At 37.3% G+C, this 21413-nt stretch overlaps 1 protein-coding gene across 3 annotated transcripts in view; it reads left to right on the forward strand.

The window, feature by feature from the left end:
* Positions 1-21413, forward strand: part of LOC145786740 (poly(U)-binding-splicing factor PUF60-like) — a 160853-nt gene that overhangs the window by 64723 nt on the left and 74717 nt on the right. For all 3 annotated transcript variants that reach the window (XM_082598487.1, XM_082598471.1, XM_082598479.1), the window contains exons 3-4: positions 12374-12535; positions 13028-13106. In XM_082598487.1, the coding sequence (XP_082454613.1) occupies positions 12374-12535; positions 13028-13106 (241 nt within the window). The remainder of the gene's footprint in view (positions 1-12373; positions 12536-13027; positions 13107-21413) is intronic.

Genomic DNA, 21413 nt, shown 5'->3' on the forward strand with positions numbered 1-21413 from the left:
ATATTGTTTGTTGTGTTGTTTGGCTGTTTTCTTTTTCAGTTCAATGTTGTGGAATTTTGCATAATGTTTTAATAATGCTACTTGTCACTGGATTTATGAGAGTAATTAAAGCTGTTCCAAATAAATCTGTATGGCCCAACGTGTGGAAAACTTTGTCATGGTTTGTCCTACATAGTTTTTGTGACATATAGTACTTGTGACATATAGTACACGTGACATATTGTACACGTCGGCTGTGTAGCCGAGTGATGAGAACATCTGCGCGGCGTTCAAAAGGACGTGGGTTCGCACCACTCTCGAGCACTCGGCTGTGTCTCGACAAAGACACTTAATGATAAGCCAAAGTAAGGGGAGCAGCTGCCTCCAAGACTATAATATTATGTTACTTCGCTGCTTCGAGTCATCTGTTGTATCACATCTGTGATCGCAGTGTACTGTATGTTATCGTAATGGACGCAAATAAAAGCACGATTATTATTATTACGATGTAGATCCCGTAATTTTGGCAAGTTAATTTATGTTTGATACTGAAAGTTTTGTTTGGTTTACATTTAATAGAGGTCCATGGTTAGTTGGTTACCGCATAGTGCACATTTGCTGCATGGTTTAGAGTACCGTAGCTATTGGTTGGTCGCTTTGTATTCATGACAATTATTTTTGTATTTTGTATGTAAATTTCCCAACGTGCTTGGCTTTTTATATCACAATGGCCCATTTCGGAGAATTCGATCCGGTGATTTCTTGAATCCAGCGACGGCTTCTGTATATTTGGAGAATTCTTATGAATCATTTGGGTAGGCAGTTTTTGTGTTTACCTTATCATACCCAAATTACCCATGCAAACAAGAAAGTTCTTGTTTCAGCAATTCAGTTTAAGGTAGATGTAAATTAGCTGATATCTTGCGGGTATAGGTATAGCGATATCTAGCAACTTTAGTTGAGACATTTTTGCTGAGATTTCATTTGATTAATTGATTAATTATTGTTCATGTCAAAATTTGACAAATATTTTTGCTTAAGACTTTAGTTGAGACCTACATCTATTGTAAGCTAATTCCTTTAAATAAATAGATGCCCCTATGAGATTTTAGAAATCTCCGAAAGAGGCTGTCTCCGAAGTGGGATTTTCCCAAATTGGTGTTTTCGAATAGTCATCACCATCGGCCATGCCTTAATAAGGTGTTGGCTACCGTATGGCTACCATGAGTCTCCACAACGATCGATTGTCCATAGTTCTTACTAAGTTTAAAAAATCTTGCTTTCTCCATGTTGAAAGATGTTTGAAGATTTCCCAAACGCGGTGCCTCTGACCAGGAAGTCGCCCGGGCATCATTGTGGAATGTTCAATTTCGCGTTTGGCATTTGTGGTAGACTAGGGTGGAGTAAAAACATTTTTTTTTTGAAATTTAAAAATCAGTAGTTTTCAAGCCCTGACAAATATGCCAAAAACACCAGAAAAAATGAATTTGGGGGGTTGCCACCATTTTCCAACCGGCAACCAGCCACTAGGTGTCTCAGGTAACCCCAAAACATGAAAATCTTTATAACTTTTGAACCGTACATGCTAGGAAGGTGGTTTTGGGTTTAAAAGAAGCGGAATTGCCATGTTCCTATCTAACTTCTAAGAACTTTTTGTTGTATTTTTACAAATAATGAAGTTACTGAACTAAAACCGAAGTTTTACCATATGCGAAACAATATCCTATGATATTAAGGAATATTCTGCCATTGTAGAGTAGTTTGTTTAGCATGCAAAGATAATGTTTGCTTTTCTTGGAAAAATATTGATTCAGCTGACTCAAGATGATCGTTTAGGTCGAAATCGATTTCAGTTTTTAAATAAAACATTCTGCAATTTTACTTACAAAAACCGAAAATTTACGGTATGCAAAACAGTAGCATAGCTGTTTACATACAGTACGTACCTACAACGTAATAAGATCATAGTCAGATCTGCACAGAAAATACAATACAGTAAATTGGCAACCAATTACGCGACTTGCCAGCTATCCAACCAACAACAGCGAAGTTGGCGAAATGCAAGGAACATTAACACACGAAAAATTACACAACATAGGCCTACACAAAGAAGTGTTCAACCAGTTTTCATTCAAAATTGCTTTTTTGTGTCAAATTTCTTCATTAGTTTGCTGGACTTGATTTTCTGGCGTATAACGCCATCTCGTCTTTGAAATCCTGCAACTTGAGAAGACACTTCTGTGACAACTTTCACATGGCGTTCTACGCACTGGTTGTGACATGGATGACAAAGGTTTAGTGGATGAGCTCGTATAGCTTCAATCTCATCGTTGGACAAGTTCTTTATAGCTGGTGGTTCCTGAACTTCTTCAGCATTTAAGTCAGGGGTCGGCAACCTTTTTGAGCCGCGGGCCAATTTGATAAAATAAAATATACTGACGGGCCGTAACTGCCGGGACAGCTTTTCTGAAACGCGAATATCTTACCCTTAAATTGCACGGCGTTTTACACTCCTATTCATGCTTATATAATATGTTCATTGATATGATAAAAGGAATTTATTACTTTCAAACCGATTATTAAATAAATAAATGTGTGTAACAATTTAATGTCGTTCGTATGAAGCAGAAAGTTTGTGATCAGCCAACTTTTCGTCAGATCGTCAATTGTGCGGAGAGACAATTGTGCGGCGACAATGAGCGGAGTGAGAAGACAATTGTGCGGAGAGACAACAATTTAATGTGAATGTTGATGTATTTTGCATTTTTTTGCCAAATTGTCTAAGTCAGTTTTGATATTGGAACAAGAAACTTGTAAAACATCATTAACATGTTCATCAGATGAACGTGATCGAAGTTTATTTTTTGCAAAGTTCATCTTGGAAAATAATTGTTCACAAAAATAAGTGTTCCCAAACATGGATGCAATTTTTTTCGCATTATCTCATAATTTCGGAAATAGGGTTGCAGATACATGTTCTTTGTAAAACACTTCCGGAGAAATAACGTGAAACTTCGATGCTCGATAAAAATGTATTTGCCATAATGCTCGATAAAAAAGTATTTCTCAGTCCACTCTTGCTGAAAACTTCGTTTCTCCAAATCCACTTTTCTGCGTTTTGCCATCGTTACTCCTACCAACTGTTGGAATCTAAATTTTGAAATATATCAACCAGTTGCAATCACAGTCGTGTGATTCCCTTTTTCTTTTTCTTGATTTCCAGCAAAAATCTCCTTTTTCTTGATTTTCAGCATTGTGATGTCATCTGGCTTGTTCAAGATTGCATCATCTTATTGAATCAGTCTCGTTAAACTTTTGCACAAAAATGAAACGTGTGCAATGAAGCATATAATTTGTAGCACGAGGTAGTAGCCTATCCGTGGTTTTGTTGCACTATGATGCTAGCATGCGAAAAACAACTTATTTATCGTCGCGGGCCAAATTGCGTACTTTTGCTTGGAACTGCTCGCGGACCGGAACGAAGCGCCTGGCGGGCCGGACCTGGCCCGCGGGCCGTAGGTTGCCGACCCCTGATTTAAGTTAACTATCTTGTGGTATGCTTTTGCTTTTAAATTTACAACTGGCAATGAAAACTCTCTAATGGTCAAGTTGTGCAGATCCGACCGGTCATCCCCATTAAAACTCATAAAGCCCTCCGCAAAATCACCATTTTCGATGCGGAACGAAGGAAGGTTTCCTCGTAGAGACTGCACTTTATTTACAGCCGCTCTTCTAATGTCTTCATCCACGTCAGCCAACATTGCTAGGATAACATTTTCCTGGTGTGCAAAGAAGGCATTCCTCTGAATAACCTTTAATGCAGTTTCTTTAACTCTTTTAACTGGAAACCTGATGATGCGTTGCATTAAACTGAAAAAGTTTTTCAATCCATCCGTTATTTTGCTGCAGGCTTTAATTTGGAACCAGGTGGGAAAGTATACCTTGATGCAAAATTGAGCTAGTGTATCCAAATCTCTGGATGGTTCGGGAAGTGATGTGTAGTATCTTAGTATACGACATCCAAGGGTCAACCACCTTGCATGCACAATTGGTCCTATCTCCAAAAATTGTATGTCTGCATCCACATTACCTAGAATTACTGCCAAGCAAATATTATAAGCATAATATTGGTCAGTGCTTAGGTCATCAATGATGTCTTGAATCAATTCAGGAAAGCTGGTACTTGGAATATTACGGAAATCTGCCACAGGCCAATCAGACACTGTTCCATCCAGCATGTTGCCAGTTGGCCCAGAGAATGTATCTGGGGTTTGAGTCGAACCATCTAACTCTAAAAAAACATGACGTAGGGGTAGTTCACATGCGTGCAACATGCAAACCACCCATTGCAATGGCCTGTTCAGCAGCTCTTCTAAAGCTCGTATACAGCCATTGTGTCGGCCTGTCATGGACGATTGGACGCTGTACCATCTGTACCCACAATCACAAGTGATTGTGGGTGATTTATAAATTGAAGTGATTTATAAAGCTCATTTGCAATTGTACGACCCCTGCCGTCAGTAGGAGAAAGGTGAGTCAGGTAGTACTCTCCTGGTTCACCCATCACAGATATATGTTCTTCAAGCATTAGCGATCTGTACTGCTTTCCATTTGGCCCTTCAAGCATCGTGAGTGTAGCATCTTTTCGACCATCGAAGTAAATGGCATTTACTAAATTGAAATGCTGCTGCTCCTCTTTTTTAATTTGTTTTCTACAGCGTTGCCTTTCTCTTTGCAGCTTGCTACGATCGATCACACAAGCTTTATCAGTACAGACGAAATCGCTTAATCGAATCCCCTATTTGCCAGACGTTTTGATACGATTATACGATTGATTCGTTTAACCAATTTACTAAAAAAAAAAGGTTTATTGTGAATGGGCGTAATTGTTGGGAAGATGTCTGTGCTGACTAGGCTGCAACGCACATTACAACTGATGCTTCCTACAACTGTTTACAATTATGGTTAAACTTTAAAGAGTTTACTAGTTCTGTGTTACATAACACTATACTGTATGTTCCACCCAGCAAAACTAGTCCTTTTTACATTGATTTATCATCTGCAGACGTCGAAACAATGTAAAAAGGACCAGCTTTGCTGACTTGGCTGAGCAGGTATGATCAAAGCATTTTTCTGCAAACTGCAGCAATCGGACTTGTTTTCATCTCACCGATCTCTGTGACGTCACAACGCGAACTTTGACTAGGGGGGTGTGTTAATTGTCGATTCATACCGTACGCTGCTAAAAATTTGTGGAGCAGTATCAAAGTCTAGAATATTTATGAAAATTCGACGTACGATCCCCCTAACCCCCATGTACATGCCCCCTGAACATAAGGTACCCTATTTTCAGAAAAATATGAGATGGTTGGCCTTTTCACCATTACACTTGCGTTTTGGTGGTATTTATTTTACTCATATGTGGCTTTTCAGGGTCTGTGTGTTCAAATATGACATTAAAAAATTCCTAAGAATTTTCAATATGGCGGCCAAAATGGGGCTTGGAATGGGTACTTTTGTAAATTTTAACCAAACATAGTTGTGGGATATGTCGAATTATAAGTTTTCGAGGGCATAGAATTCGAATTTGATCCCAAAAGTAGGCTTATTCTTTCCTGGCATGCGCAATGAATATACCTGAGTATTTATTTATGTTCATACTGATGAATTATGCTTGTTATTTTGCATTGTGTTTTGCAATATCCTCAGGATATGCAAAGTATCGACAGATCGCGCCAGACGTCTGTCTTAGAAAAATCATACTTGGAAGAGAAAGCAGAGATAAGTGGCTCCTCCGAACAATCAGCTGAAGAAAACCGAAGCGAGTATGAAGTAAGTGATTCCGAGAAAGTTTTAAGAGGACACAGAAAGAAACGAAAGCTCAATTTTTGTCTCAGTATATCTGATGAACATGATAAAATGCCAGCGCAGTATCGCCACATCCGTTTAGGTGAACAAAAAGTGCGTCCAGAGATTTACGAGGCAATGGACGAATTAAAAAGCGTCAACCACATGTCAGAAACACAGGCGGCAGCGGCCGTTGTGACCATCGGCAATAAGGTTTTTGGTCGAAAATGGAAACTTCATAATGAGTCTCCCGATGAAATAGACAGAGATACGTTGCCTGATAAGCGCAACGTGAAACAGGTGGAGCGAAGTTTAGAAGCTTTGGCGTTAGATAAAATCGTAAAACAGATGATGGACAGCGATGAAAAATCTGCAGTTACGTACGCAGATGACGGATCAAAAAAGCAAGGAGCTGGGTCCTTCTCAGTTCAGAGTGTAACGGTAAATGGCATGTTTCGACCACTACCAACATTGCCAATTGCATCCGAGACTCGTGAAAACCTAGCAGAACTGAAGATTGCCGTATTAAATGTGTTATCAGCTGCTAGTGGAGTCAGCACCAAACTTCTGTTTGAAAAACTTGACTTCATTCTTACTGATCAGACTTCGCACAATCTAGAGGTAGAGAAACTTGTAGCTGAAAGACTTGAGACTGGGCACATCCCTGATCACCTCTTCTGTAATGTGCATCCAACATTGATGTTCAATAGAATAATCACGAGGTTATGGGCAGAGATAGATAACGCTTTTGGAAAGGACAAAATCTATTCAAAATTCTTCGTTGAAGCAAGTAATACACATTCAAGTGTGACCGAGCAAGCACTCGATTGCATAACAAGGCTCGTAAACCACGACTTCAATCATAAGCCTTGGAACAGAGCAGTGGATTTTGATATCTTCATAGCGCCGAAAAAGAATCTTTCCGTATGTTTAAAAGATGAAAGATTTAATCGGTTGACACTCACTTGCTCTGTAGTTGTTCACCATCTTCAAGACGTGAATAGATTTCTACAAAAATTTGAGCAAGTAACAAACCAGCTCGCTTGTATTGTAAGATGTTTTCTAGAACTAGATTTCATGAGAGTAATGTACGTTGTAGGAGCACTGATTGAATTGCATCTGGTAGAACCTTTTTTATCCCTCATTAAGTATTCAAAGGGCAAAAACACTAGGGCAGGCATGGCCAAATGGCGGATCGCGATCCGGTTCCGGATCTTTTCAACTTTTTTGTGGATCTTTCAAGTTGGCTCTGAAAAGAATTTCAAAGTATTTATTTTTAAATTTACTTAAATTTTTTTTTTTAGTCTATAAGGCCTATTTACTTTTAAGGCTTTTATCAGGGATTCATAGTATAGGGATCGCCAACTCGGCTGGATATCTGACAAACGGAGTGTAAAAGTGTTGCCAAATATTTTTTAAATTTTTAAAATAATTATATTTGGGCATTTTTAAAGAGTAGTGGTTGCGCACTCACCATTTTCCTCACTAATACCACACCTGTTTATTACAGCACACGCCTTGTTTTAGATGTACACAAATAATTGCATGTTTTTGTATGATACAAAAAGGAAAAATGCACATCTTCAGCTCATTGTGGATCTCTAAGTTGACAAATTTGGCGGTAGTGGATCATGGCCAAAATTATTTGGCCATCCCTGCACTAGGGCAAAAACTACTAAGTATTCAAAGCTAACAGAAGCTTTCCAAACACTGAATAAGTCCTGAAGTGATTAAGGTTCTTACTATGTTATTACCAAAACTAGCGGATGGTTTCCAACGCCAGAAAGGGGACATATTTGGATTTGGACTTTCAGATGAGGTATCGGAGATTGCTCTGTCTAGAATGGATTCGGAAAAACTAGAAAGTGCCCCTATACACAATCTGGATTCAGAACGAGTGGTAGGATTCATAAATTATGAACTCAAACAACGAAGCGCCAAGAACTTAAAGTGTGCGTCGACTGTTCAAGTAAAGGCCAAATCACAGGATTTGATAGAATCCAAATCTTCTGGTTCATTCCGACAATATGGCAACATTGCAAAGTTTACGATTCCCGTCGTAATGAAAGCCTGGGATGATCAACAGAAGCATTTGCAACAACAGGGCCTCTCCGACAAAGAAATAGCTAATGTAGCACTTGATAAAAGACGAAATAATGATTTAAACGAACTGAAAAAAAGGCGGTCTTTTTACGAAGGACTCTGATGTGGATGAGATTCTAAATAGTAATATAACAGAGATTGAGAAACAGAAGCGGTTATACCTCGAGATCAGATACGCCCGTGACACTGCACTCTCAGTTTTAACACAAAGTGATATTTTTCGTTTATTGAAAGACCATAAAAAGTTGCCATCTTCTGTTTATGGAGCCAATCTGAGAGCTTACCTGAGTAATTTGAGTTGCAAAGCGGATGTTACGATGACTGATTTAAATTCTGTTCTTGACGGCATGAATTTAACAAAGAGCTGAATACTGTGTTTTATACTCAATTACATATTCGTCATAAGTTTGAAAATATGTTGTTATCAGCTTATTTTTCGTTTGAAATAATCATGAATTCGTATTCTACGCCCCCGAAAATCTATAATTCGACATATTACATGACTATGTTTGGTTATACTTTACGAAAGTACCCATTCTAAGCGCCATTTTGGCCGCCATATTGGATTACCATTATATTGGATTTTTGGAGGTAATTTCTAATGCCATATTTGAACTCACAGACCCCGAAAACCCCTATAGGAGCACCATAAATACCGCCAAAATACACGTCGTTTGGTAAAAAGGCTTAAAAACTCATATTTTGGTGAATTTATGGATACCCCCTTTTCAGGGGGCATGTACATGGGGGTTAGGGTGGTCCAATATGATAATTGTTTTCATATTCCGGATTTGGATACTACTCCACATATTTTAAGCACCGTACCACGTTGCCATCGTGAAATTCGTCAAATAACACACCCCCCTACTTTGACCGTTGAAGTTTTTGAGTCACGCGTGCTATTTTTAGCTCGTACCAGCTGTAGTTTTGAGTATGGAATGTGGCCTACGAGAATAGTGGTATGGTAGAAAAACACGACTCACACACATTGTTTTGAAATCGCAAAGTTTTTTTTTCAAGTCTTTTGCGCTGTCTGGTAAAATAATTATTTTGCAATGTTCTTCAACTGAACAAAACTGCACAAATGAAATTATGCACTGCATTTCACAAAAGTAGGCTACTTTTTTTCAGCAATTTAAAAAAAATTCTCCAAAGTTTTCTGGTAAAAACTTTTGGACATGCTTTCCAACACTTCCATCTTAAGCTGAAATAATTTGTCCATGTCCATTCCTTGGAAGGCCAGTCGCCGACGGATGACATCAAAAGCATTTAAACTTCTTTAGTGTGATTATTCCTTTTGTGTGCTCTTCTGTTTTGATGAAGCCCCACTGTGCGAAAATTGGTTCTTTGTAGTGCGATGTCTAGCACATAAGATTATGGCTGGGATTACAGACACTTGTCTTTGTTTTGAGCGCATGCGTCTGTCTCACCTTTGCTTCATTTCGCCTTTGAAGGTTGCAGACAATAATGCGAAGCAAAAAAGAGACATTCTCTTTTCGCTAACGGGTATAATTATACGATTAAATGAATGAAGTATGCAAACTAGAAGCAAATCCTGATGCTTTTATCCGACTTATTCTTTTAAGCGGTATGCGCTTAACCGATGTTTTTACTTAACATCAGATTGGATTTGGTTTGGGATTTCAGGTTTTGATTCAAATAAACGATTGATACGTTTAAGCAGTATACTATTAACCGATTTCGTCTGTATCTGTGATGAGAGCAACATCTTGCAACACGCTGTTTGCAACAGCAGCAGCACGATCTGACAATTGATATCTTTCACTTATCTTTGCAAGATTTGGCCATTTCTTCCGATTTTGGTTACTTTGCTCAACTGTGAGCCTAACTGCAGTTTCACATTCAGATTTGGATGAAGATGCTACAATCGCACTTGATCCAGACTCATATTCAGATAAGTGGGCAGTTACAGATGTTGAGGGTTTATCATGTAGTAATGAACTTGATGGTATGAAAGGATTGACTGAACGGCGAATGAACATAACATCAGATTCAGCCAGTGACACAGAGGTATCAAGGCATTTCATAGCTTGAGTACTGCTCTAATCTTCATAAAATTTGCAGTCATAATCGATCATTTTAAGCTTTTGCTCTATTTCTAAACTCCTCCTTTGTCGTGGGTCTTTACAGAATACATTAAATAACGTGTCAATATCAGACATAAAAGTTTCCTCCTTTTTCAAGAATGTATCTGTTCGTTTCTTCTTTGACCAAAGATCCAAAGAACTGAAGTTTGTCACCAAGTCATGGATTTTTTTGGTAACAGTTACATAATGTAAAGAGTACACATTGCACCATACCCAACATTCAGTAATTTCTTTGGCAACAATATCAGCAACATCCACACTTCTGAAATTTTTGAAGTGAATACAGCGACGAATCACATCCCGTTTTGTTGATAAAATACCTTTGGAAAAACCATTGATGCTGGAAAATGTGTGGCCACTGTGTAGCACTTTTACGGTATTTCTTCGTATTTCCATGAGAATTGAGAAGTTGAAATAATACAACCACAGTACAATTACCATTAACCAGTAACACACTTAAACTTAAATTAGTCTGCAAAGGAGACTAGGATTAGGCAACGTTTGAATCCTCAACAAAACCACACTACAGAGATATCTGCATTTAGATAGGCTACGTATTGCACTATGATAAATAGTGACTAGTGATGCACCGTCTGAGGTAACATCTACTTCATATAATCACCCAAACTTCATAAGATTCCATCTTCAAGATTTATCCAATGCCCAAGGTCATAAACTTGATCACAGGTCACTAAGAGACAAATTGCTGTGATTGGTCAAAATAAATCATGATGGTGAGGTGACACCTGACTAGGCTAAATGCAAAAGTAAAATCGCAGGAGTCAGCATTACACTGTTTTATATAAAACCTGAAATCGATTTCGGCCTAAACGGTCATCTTCAGTCAGCTTATTCAAATAGAATCGATTCATGATTCTTCGATCATCTTGAGTCAGCTGAATCAATATTTTTCCTAGAAAAGCAAACATTATCTTTGCATGCTAAACAAACTACTCTACAATGGCAGAATATTCCTTAATATCATAGGCAAGCCTATTGTTTCGCATATGGTAAAATTTCGGTTTTTGTTCAATAACTTCATTATTTGTAAAAATACAACAAAAAGTTTTTAGAAGTTAGATAGGAACATGGCAATTCCGCTTTTTTTAAACCCAAAACCACCTTCCTAGCATGTACGGTTCAAAAGTTATGAAGATTTTCATGTTTTGGGGTTACCTGAGACACCTAGTGGCTGGTTGCCGGTTGGAAAATGGTGGCAACCCCCCAAATTCATTTTTTCTGGTGTTTTTGGCATATTTGTCAGGACTTGAAAACTACTGATTTTTAAAGATTTATCCAAAAAAAAAATTTTTCACTTCACCCTAGTGGTAGACATGCCCGATAAATGTCATTTGCCTTTTTTTAATAGTTGTGATGAGGACGCCAGGGGTACACCCAGAACGTCTCCACACTTCTTCGTTAGTGATCTTATCCATTCAGTTAATTCCCATAATTCTCCGTATGAATCAAATTTCACCACTGTTGATCTGCTTTTCTATCTGCGGGCATATAGTTTACCTCCGAATAGTAGTAGATGATATAAACATACAAACAGATGCACCTGTTTATTCAAAGGAATTAGCTTACAATAGGTGGAATAAGGTTATAATATAAAGAAAAAAGTAGCAAAAGCGTAATGTTTTAAGATGCGCAATTGCGCATTCATGATCTGATTCCAAATTGCTCATTCCATACTTGTTATGCATGAATCATTACCACGGTCGACATATCAGTGGCGAATCTGGCAATCGCTTCCATAAAATGTAATACATTAACTTTACTAACCTGTACGACACGTCAGTAAACTTTTTTTTAAGTAAACAAACTAGTAAACAACTACTGTACTTTTCTTTGTCAGATGTATGAAATCGGATCCACTCAACGTTACTAACATGCTCTTCTTCCACTGTGACATTATCGATTATGGGTTAGGTTAATTGCTTGTAAACCTATAAAATAATTGTTGCTAGAAAATTAGATATCGCTATAGCCTGTACTCGTGTACTGTATGTTATCGCAATGGGCGCAAATAAAAGCATGATTAATTGATTATTATTATCAGCTAATTTACATCTACCTCACTCAACCAGTAACTGACCCAAATGATCCGTACAAATTCTCTAAATAATCAGAAGCGTTGCTGCATTTTCAAAAAATCACAGAATCTTTCTTTTCTGAAAAAGGTTGTCTGCAAATTGGCATTTCTCCGAATCGGCCTTTTTGAACTGGATTCTCCAAAACAAGCCATTCCGGTTATAACTTATATGTATGCTTCAATGTTAGGAAAGCTGGAACATAGCCTGTATAATTTGTTCATGTTTTGTGATGATTTGTAGGGAGCCGCTCAAAAGCAGAGGGCATTGGCAATTATGTGCCGAGTATACATTGGTTCCATATATTACGATATAGCACAAGAAATGGTTCGAGATGCATTTACACCTTTTGGACCAATCAAAAGCATTGATATGTCATATGATCCTATCACTCACAAGCACAAGGTCTGGGTTATGTTATTATTTATGTTAATTTTTTTGCAAATGTATTGTGTCACTGCATTAATCAATTCAAGTTAAATTAGTATTTGCCAGTAGTTTTTTTGTGATGGATTTATCTGATTTGTGGTAAGTTGTTGTCAGAAACATGAAAAGCATAAAAATTGCCAACATCAATACATAATTTGTACATCATTTCCAGGTAAAGATTTGTAGATCATCTCTATCAATAATGCTCAACAGATATATTTAATTTTATGTAGTATGTTCAATTGTTCATGAGGTTTATTTTAAAAGTAAGCTGTAACCTGTAGCTTACGATTTTATTTCTATTGATTGCTAAGCAACATTTCATTGGTAATGCAACTTTACTTTTGAAACCTTTTTATGGCCGCTGTGTAAAATTATTAAGATTCTAATCTGGTTTGATTGCATATTGTCTTCATGTGATTGTATAAGTTTTTGTTAGTTTAGAGATCATTATATTTCTTTGATCAGGGGTATTGCTTTATTGATTATGAAATACCTGAAGCTGCTCATTTAGCAACAGAACACATGCAATCAAGTCTGCTTGGTGGTAAGAAATGTTGTTTGCAGCTTCATTTTTTAATTTTTAGATCTAGCATTTAATGCACAATTATTGAGATATTTCTTGTTATACTTTGCCCGTTGAATTACTGTTATGGATTGTAAATTAACAGTTTATAAGCTCAATTAAATTAAAACGTGTGTCAGCTTGGGCTCATAGGCGTCGACTTTTCAAAAAACCTTGGGGGGGGCGAGAAAGGTGATGACGTCATAACCATAATGCTATTTTACTCAATTAAAATAGTCTTTGATTAAGCTTAGTGTCTTGTTTATGTTGACACCTAGGTCGCAACCGAATTTATTAGAATCGCTGCTTGAAACGATTAGTTTTACGCATGCATTACGCCTAGTTGTAAAATTTTTGATATTGTTAGCTCATAATTGGAACAGTTGGAAAACAAGCCGGTTCATTTCCTTTTCGTGCGAGTGAATAACAACGATCAAGACAGTGAAGTTATCGAAATAAAACGCAAAAAATATGATTTTAAGCAGAGTGGAAACCCGCTATCGGTTTTATTAACCTCGTATCGCACGTTTTGCTAATTACTTACCTTCAAAGCGTTAACAACGACGAAGTGTTTTTTCTTCTGTTTTTTATCGAAAGTCTTTACAGTCTTTTATCGAATACCGTACATACTCGAGTATAAGTCGAGATGTTTGCAAAATGTCCTTAATGCAAGCAATATCTGTGGCCAAAACCATTAAACACCTTTTCTTTTATCGGTTTTCAATTTAATTCTCACAACATTGCGATCAAAACAATGCGTTCTGTGGAATCATAATTGATCTCACAGCGGGAAGACCTCGTTGAAAATATCGCGTCTAGTTTAGCTCGTTTACTTAATATTGCCGTGAATAGTTGCGTGACTATTGCAGCAGCGTAAGTTACTCTACGCTCTGCTTTGAAATTTCCTCACCGTATGTCAATGACAATAGATGAACCATCGAATGGTAGTGTCGGTATTAAGCTATTCGACTTATACACGAGAGAATGAAATATCACCGATTTCAGCTTAAAAGTAGGGGTTCGACTTATACACGAGATCGACCTATGCTCGAGTATAGGCTACGGTAGTTCAGGAGCAGTGGCGTAACTAAGGGGGGGGGTTTGTGGGTTGCAACCCCCCCTTTGGCACGTGTGTGACGTCACGATATTGAGAATGATGCTTTCAGTCTCTTTATGCTTGAGAATGATGCTTTCAGTCTAAAAAATATGCCTAATTTTAAACAAAACTGCATTAAAAGAGCGAGTTTTGCCAATACCAAACATTCAAACATTTCAGCCAGGAATTAGCAACAAGAAAACATAAAGACTTAGCTTTATTTCCGAAAAATGCCCAAGAAAACATGATCTTATCCTATTGCTATGCCACCGGACAGCACCATTTTACAGGAATATTCATACCCACATTTTTGTTGAAAATGCTCTCAGAATGTACCAAATTCAAAGTAATTTTTTAAAAATTTATAGGAGAGGCCCCCCCAGACCCCCACCGCGAGGTCGTCAAAACCCCCTCTTTCAAAATTTCTGCCTACGCTACTGTGCAGGAGTGTATATAGAATAGATGAGTGTATAGGATGTATATATTTTTACAATGTATACATCAATACAGTGCTTATTGAAGCAAAACACGGATGACAGTTTTGAAAAATGCATTTTTTTTAAGCAGTATTCACGTAATTGTTCGTTATGTTGTAGTTTCAACTCGATAAAGTTTGCTAAAATCGATACCATGCTTGAAGTCACAGAAAGTCTAACGGACGTTTGGATAACTCAAGAAATGAAAGTAAACATTCAACCTCGCATTCGCTTTTTTGCTACCACGTGTTTTGACTTTGAAGTTGCTTTTCACGTGTGGGAAGATCAGCAGTGTATGACTGTGAGCATCTCAGTAGTAATTCACGTTTCAGAAAAAGCCAGGCAATCAGCTGCTGTTTGCTCAAGAGCAACGTAGGCTGTTTTTCGCTTTCGGCATTCCAAAAGTCTGTTTAACCCTATTTCCTGTGACGTATTTTGGCCAGTTGACTTGCGGAGGGGGGGGGTCGGTGCGACACTATCACTTTCAGCTCGTGTAACTCAAAAACTACGCAAAATAGATCAATCAAATTTTCACATGATGCAGATAATTTATCTGACAACATAGCATCGAAAATCTTTTGCAATTTGTTCAACAGCGTAACTTGAAAAATCAAATAATTTGATGGTTGGTCATATTTTTTTATTTGACTTGAGAAATCGTTTCTTAATTACTTTATAATTGAGTGTGACGGGATAATTCCATTGTGTTGGATTTTAATCTCTTACGCGTGGACGTCGTCCACGCTTCAATGAAATCGTAATTGGCGTCTGACTTGCGTTTGCTTGTTGTTTTGCCCGAGGCATTGCAAAAATCTTTCGCTTTGTCTCAACATTTGCAGAGAATGAGACAAAATCACGGCAAAATAAACTGTTTCAAGTCATTTTTGAGCCATATGTTATAGTCTACACATTTTCAAATGTACTGTCATCGCTTGATATTAAAACTAAATCAAGCAATGAGCTTTAGTAAACATTTTATTTGTAACAATTGTGTTCAGTTCAGTTTTCTTTTCACACTCATACTGTCCAATTTGGTTATACATGATCAAGAAACACTTTGCAGTTTACAGCACATCCCAGGGAGCTATTTATTTGTTTTTAACATTGTTTCAACGTCTAGAGACGTTGAATTGATGTAAAAGTATCTGATTTGCTTTCTAGCTAGCGGTTGATACAGAAAAGAAAGGTAGCCTATTGGTGTCACATGGTGTTTGAACCACAACCTATCCAAAGGTAGTTACTTGCTTCGATAGGAGCTCGTTCCAACTTGGACCTTCATGCACTTCAAAAACAAAAAGTGTCTAGAACTCCTGACTGATAAACTATGTCACGATGCATTACAAAACTGATTTGTTTCCATACCTACCAACAATGATCACTTTGAATGAAATAATTTTGCAACAATTTTGATAAAGTGTAGTGATAATAATCGTTTAGTCAAATCGTATTGGTAGGCTATAGAAAAGGTCGTTTGTACATTGCCAAAGGGAACTCCCGTTCTGCGTGACAAACTCAAAGTCGTGGCATAACGATAGGAAAAATAAATACATTTAGCAAGATATCAAATCTTGCAAAAAAAATCTTTTTTAGGCTGATTGTTATTATCATACAAAAAAATCACTAAAATTTTGACTTTTTTCTTGCAAAATTGAAGGTTTTTGATATTTTGAAAATGCACGTTTATGTCTAAGCGATTGAAACGGCTTTTTTATGTTGTCAACTATATTTGCAAGATAAGGTTTTCTACATGTTTTTCTAATTTGTTGGACATGCATTTTGTGTCAAGCTATTTCTTACGCATTAGAAAATTTCTTTCTCTTCAAATTTTGAAATAACTTTTTAGATGCAGTTTACGGTTGACGGCATTACTGCAAAAGCCATCTTTTGTAATTGATACATAACCAAAAACAAAAGGCGCATCAACTACTGCTGGCTGATAGACCACGTAACAATACATCATAATGATGTTTTTTCGAACCAAAGACCCAGAAAACCAATTTTGTTGTATATTAGTTCAGACGTTGAACCAGTGACAAAAAGTGATTTGCTGATTTGAAACAAAGTGATTGCTGTTCCCTATGTGCAAACCTTTTGATAAAAGTAATCAAGTTTTGGCCACAGCTTTCTGATCCACTGAGGCTACTCTGGTCAATCGACTCACGTTGCAAATAACTTATCGACATTATTGGGTAGGCTCACACTGAAGTTGTTTTGTGTAAAGTCTTGCTTGTGAAAAAGTCGAAGTAAAAACACAAAAATGAAGTAAGTTATATTTACAAAGTATTATATTCTTGAATCAACCACAGTTTTAAAAAAAATTAGTTTGAACAGGTTTCATGTAATAGAAACTACAATTGATATCATCGCGAAGGATCAAATAGCTGTGAAAATCACTTCGAGCAATTGTTTGTTATGATTTTCATTTTTCATCATGCAAACCAAGGTGAACCTCAATATCATATTTTTATGCCAAACGATAAAAATCGTTTTTATTTTTTTTTAGTTACTTTTAGGAGACAAGGAAAACAATCCGTATAAAAAATAATTCAATTCAACATATTTCCCTTATTTTGTCAGATATGTATTTCGTGCAACAATTTTTTAGAAAAATTGCTGAGTATGGTATCGCGTTTTAGATGCAGTCAGAGAATGCAACTTCGCGGTTGATGGCGTTATTACAAAAGCCAATCTTTTGTCACGGAAATGTATTCGAAAACAAAAAAGCTCAAAAGCGGCTGACTGATAGGTTACGTTGCAATACGTTACAAAAACAAGGCATTGATTTCAGATTCTTTCAACCAAGCAAACAACTTTGCTCCAAATGACATAAACATCCAAATTTATTGGGAAAATGATATATGCCTACACCTTTTTGAGGTAAGCTTTTGTGAAAATAAGCTTTTGAAGATCAACATTTGAAAACAAAGTTTGAAATTATTGAGTTGGTCCTAATAGTGTTTCTGCTGAGATATATCAAAACTTTTCAATCCTCGTAGAGAAAAAATAATTTTGTAATCTCTCAAGCAACTGCAAAATTACCTTTTAGGTAAAGATTCATTGCTGACAATACAGTATGTGCAATGTTTGTCAAAGCACAACAATTTCGCTGCGCGTGTTTTTCCACAAAAGCAGAGCAGTTTAGATAGACGATGTCAAGTTCTTTTCAGTATCCTTCAATCTCTCGTTTTTATAAAAACGTTTTAACAACATCCATTAGTATTTATGTGAATATAAGTGTACAGGTACATGCAGAAGTTTATTGGCGGGTCAAAAACTCACTCCTTGTTGCTTTCCGACAAGAAATCAACAAAAAACTTCCCACATCAGTTTGTTTGTTTTGTGAGATAGACTGAGTTTTGTCAAGAAATTTTCGTACGGCTTCTTGTTATAAGTTAGAAACAAAATGTATTGGCCATAGAAAACTATGTAAAATTACATCTTTTTCAGCATGGCTTATCGTATACTTACTCTCTGATATAATTTCAAAGAAACCCAGATGTAATTAAAAGATTAATCAAAGCAACTCAAAACTCGAGTTTGCAAACAAAAGGCGGAATCATTACGGTCGAATGCTTTACAACAAAGCCAACTCACGAGATATCTGCATTGCAGTTCCACGCACGATGGCGCTCAGTAATCCTATTAATCCGTATAATTAGAAAACAAAAGGACTAGCTAGTAGCAGGCTAAAATATCCGAGTACGTTATGAAAATCATGTCATATCTCTAAAACTATAGACAATAGCAATGCCATTTCAAGCGGAATAAATACTTGAATAATTTTTAGGAAAAGTCAAAAAATTTCAAACGTGTGGATTGCGTAGTTCTTTAGTGATATTGCTTTGAAAAGCGCCAAGTCCCACCCGACCCCCCCCCACAGGACAAAGGGTTAAATGAGCTAAATCTCTTTCACGATGTCTTTATCTTTGAAACAACTCTTGTATTAGCCATTTTTGTTATCCCTCAACTATACATTTGCGGGGGCGCCGCCTCCCGGCCCCCCCGGAAGTCGACGCGTATGCTTGGGCTATTTCTGGTTGCTGTTATTTATAAACAGTTTATGCCAATAGCTTGATGACATAACATTAGTAGGCTACTGGGTCATTCCATGTCGATTGAACAGGATTTTGAAAAAGTGCAAGCTCGACTCTCTTAGGTTTTCTTGAAATTCACACTAAAGTTTCAGATTGATGTATAACACTGGGGAACAATTTTGAAATTTTTTTTTGTTGACTTTGATTTTGCACTTGATTTAGGCTAATTCCGGCGTGCTGATTTCAAAAATGCCACCAGTTTTCTTCTATCACGTCAAGTTTTTGCTCTACAGTATACATCCAAAATATGCAACTTTTCACGAGTTTAGCCGTGTTGCTTTTCCATACGTAATAGGAATGCACAAGCTAATCATATAGTAAGTTATATACAAGTAGGGTCAACTGAATTATTAAGTAAAAAAGGCACATGCATCGATTTAGGTGGATGCTAGGCTATTTCCCCCATTTTTGGTAGGAGGATGCAATCATTCAACGAAACTAGATTACCATGGTAAAATTGAAGTTAGTTGCTTTCCACTTTCAACCATGTATGTACTACAATCTACATCAGTGTTTCCCAAACTTCTTTTTAATAGCGCCCCCCTGGACAACGAACAGAGTATCAAACGCCCCCTTCAACAAAAAAAGTAAAATCAAAGTTATTTTCCATTCATCACAACTTAAAGTCCAACTTTAATGAGACGGATGAGGTTGGTGCAATGTCATCAGTCATCGGGTTTCAGTTTGGATAGGAACAATCTTAAGTCTCCCAGTCTAACTATGTCAAGACGGTTTCTTTTGTTATCTAGCAGCGTTTTCACAGCACTGAAAGCTCCACCAAGTATGAGCTGGGAAAGGCAATGATAAAAGCACGTGAGGGTATTTCTCTTTGATTTGGTTCTGTAGCCAGAACGATTGATACGAGATATTGAACTTCGGTTTGAGTGCAAAATCGCCTTGCAATGTTATCAGTTCCTCCTCAAGAATTCCATGTTCGGAAATATCACAGAATGGGTCGATTATCCAGTCATGGATTTCTAACTGGAATACATTCTGGAAATCGAACTCCCATGCCTTTGTGTACTTCTTCGAGATGATTGCTGCACGTCTCTACATCAACATCAGATATGCCTTTGTCACTGGTATCAAGTTGATGCAAACTGGATAATTGGAAAAATTCTCGTCTAGCTAAATTTCGCTGATACAACACGAGCGTATTTCGTTACCCTGAAGGGATAATTTTAATTCATTAAATTTGGAAAATATGTCTGACAAGTTTCATTTCTCACAACCAGGACGTCATTCGCAAGGCCAGGGTCACAACTATTTAGAAATTCTACGATTGTTTCAAACAGCGAATAAAATCGTGCAAGGCAATTTCTCTTGGAAAGCCATCGTACTTCGATGTGGAGCTGGGTTTTTTTTTTCGGTCATTTATCGGTCATTGACCGATTTTTTAGAAAAATGTCCGAAAAAAATATAGTCAATTCGGTCAAAATGTCCGAAAAATATATAGTAAAATCGGGTGTTGCAAGGTTGAGTTTCGCTAATGAACGTTGAAAAAAGTTTTCTCAAATAAAACATGACAACGTTTCTCAGCGAAACTTAATGTTGTAGCTCATAGGCACCTAACTATTTTTTTGGCCGTGGGTGCGAAAACGTGTTTCATCAGCAGTAACGTAAATTCAGCAAAATGTCACGCAGATGGATGACGTAATTATGTCGTCACACTAGGATTGCTTTTATTGCCACACTCGGAGTTATCGCTACGTTCGACCTACCGTTAATTATTATAAACAAAACTCGACCACTTCGGTTAAGCAAACACATGTCATGCGTCTGCATAAACTAGCGGTTGATGGACTGCGACTCTTTAAGCTAAGCACAACATAAAGTTTAGCAACGAATTAGATTTATTACCATGAAACAAGAGACGAAAAGGTTTACTAAAAAGTAAAAGGTATACTGTAAATGGAATGACAATGTCTTGAAAATGGAATGCAAATACTAACTTGATTATACGCTTGAAAATGTACCTGTTGAAAGTAAAATCATTCACGTTTACATCAATTCAACAGCACGTCACCTTGAATAACTTAAATTTAGAAGTTGCTCACATCCGTAAACAGCTCTTGAAAAATAGTTAAGGAGAGACGTTTGATTATAGCTCCCTTTTCACTACAATGTCGCAACTTATGACTGACCTGCTTTCAACTTTATGGCTGACCTGTTTTCGTGTTGCAGATGAAACAAAAGATGCGCATATTCCCCGCCTTTGATCTGGTTTCTTTGGCAACGGTCATGTGTGCGCCATGCAGTTTGCGCGAGTCCGTTGTTGCGTTGATTATTCCGCATGTGCGCAATGCGGCTTGTAGCCTACAAGCCCTTGTTGCGTTGATTGGTGGTGCCGAGACTTCAAGTTCATTTTCACAGCGAGCGGTTCACTGCCGCGACAATTCTCTGCAGAGGTTTCGACTTTCGAAAGCAACATCGAGTCTGTTTGCAAGCGCATAAAGCTAAACGCACGCTCCGTCTACGTAGCAAATTATGTTGTTTTTGGGTGCATTCAACATCTGATGACATTGAATCGACACAAAATGGTAGATTTTTGCTATGTCGCAGGCAGCAAAATCTGTGATTTTTACATTGATTCAACGTCTGCAGATGTTAAATCAATGTAAAA

The sequence above is a fragment of the Aplidium turbinatum genome, chromosome 2, assembly GCF_918807975.1.
Source record: "Aplidium turbinatum chromosome 2, kaAplTurb1.1, whole genome shotgun sequence".
NCBI lineage: Eukaryota > Metazoa > Chordata > Ascidiacea > Aplousobranchia > Polyclinidae > Aplidium > Aplidium turbinatum.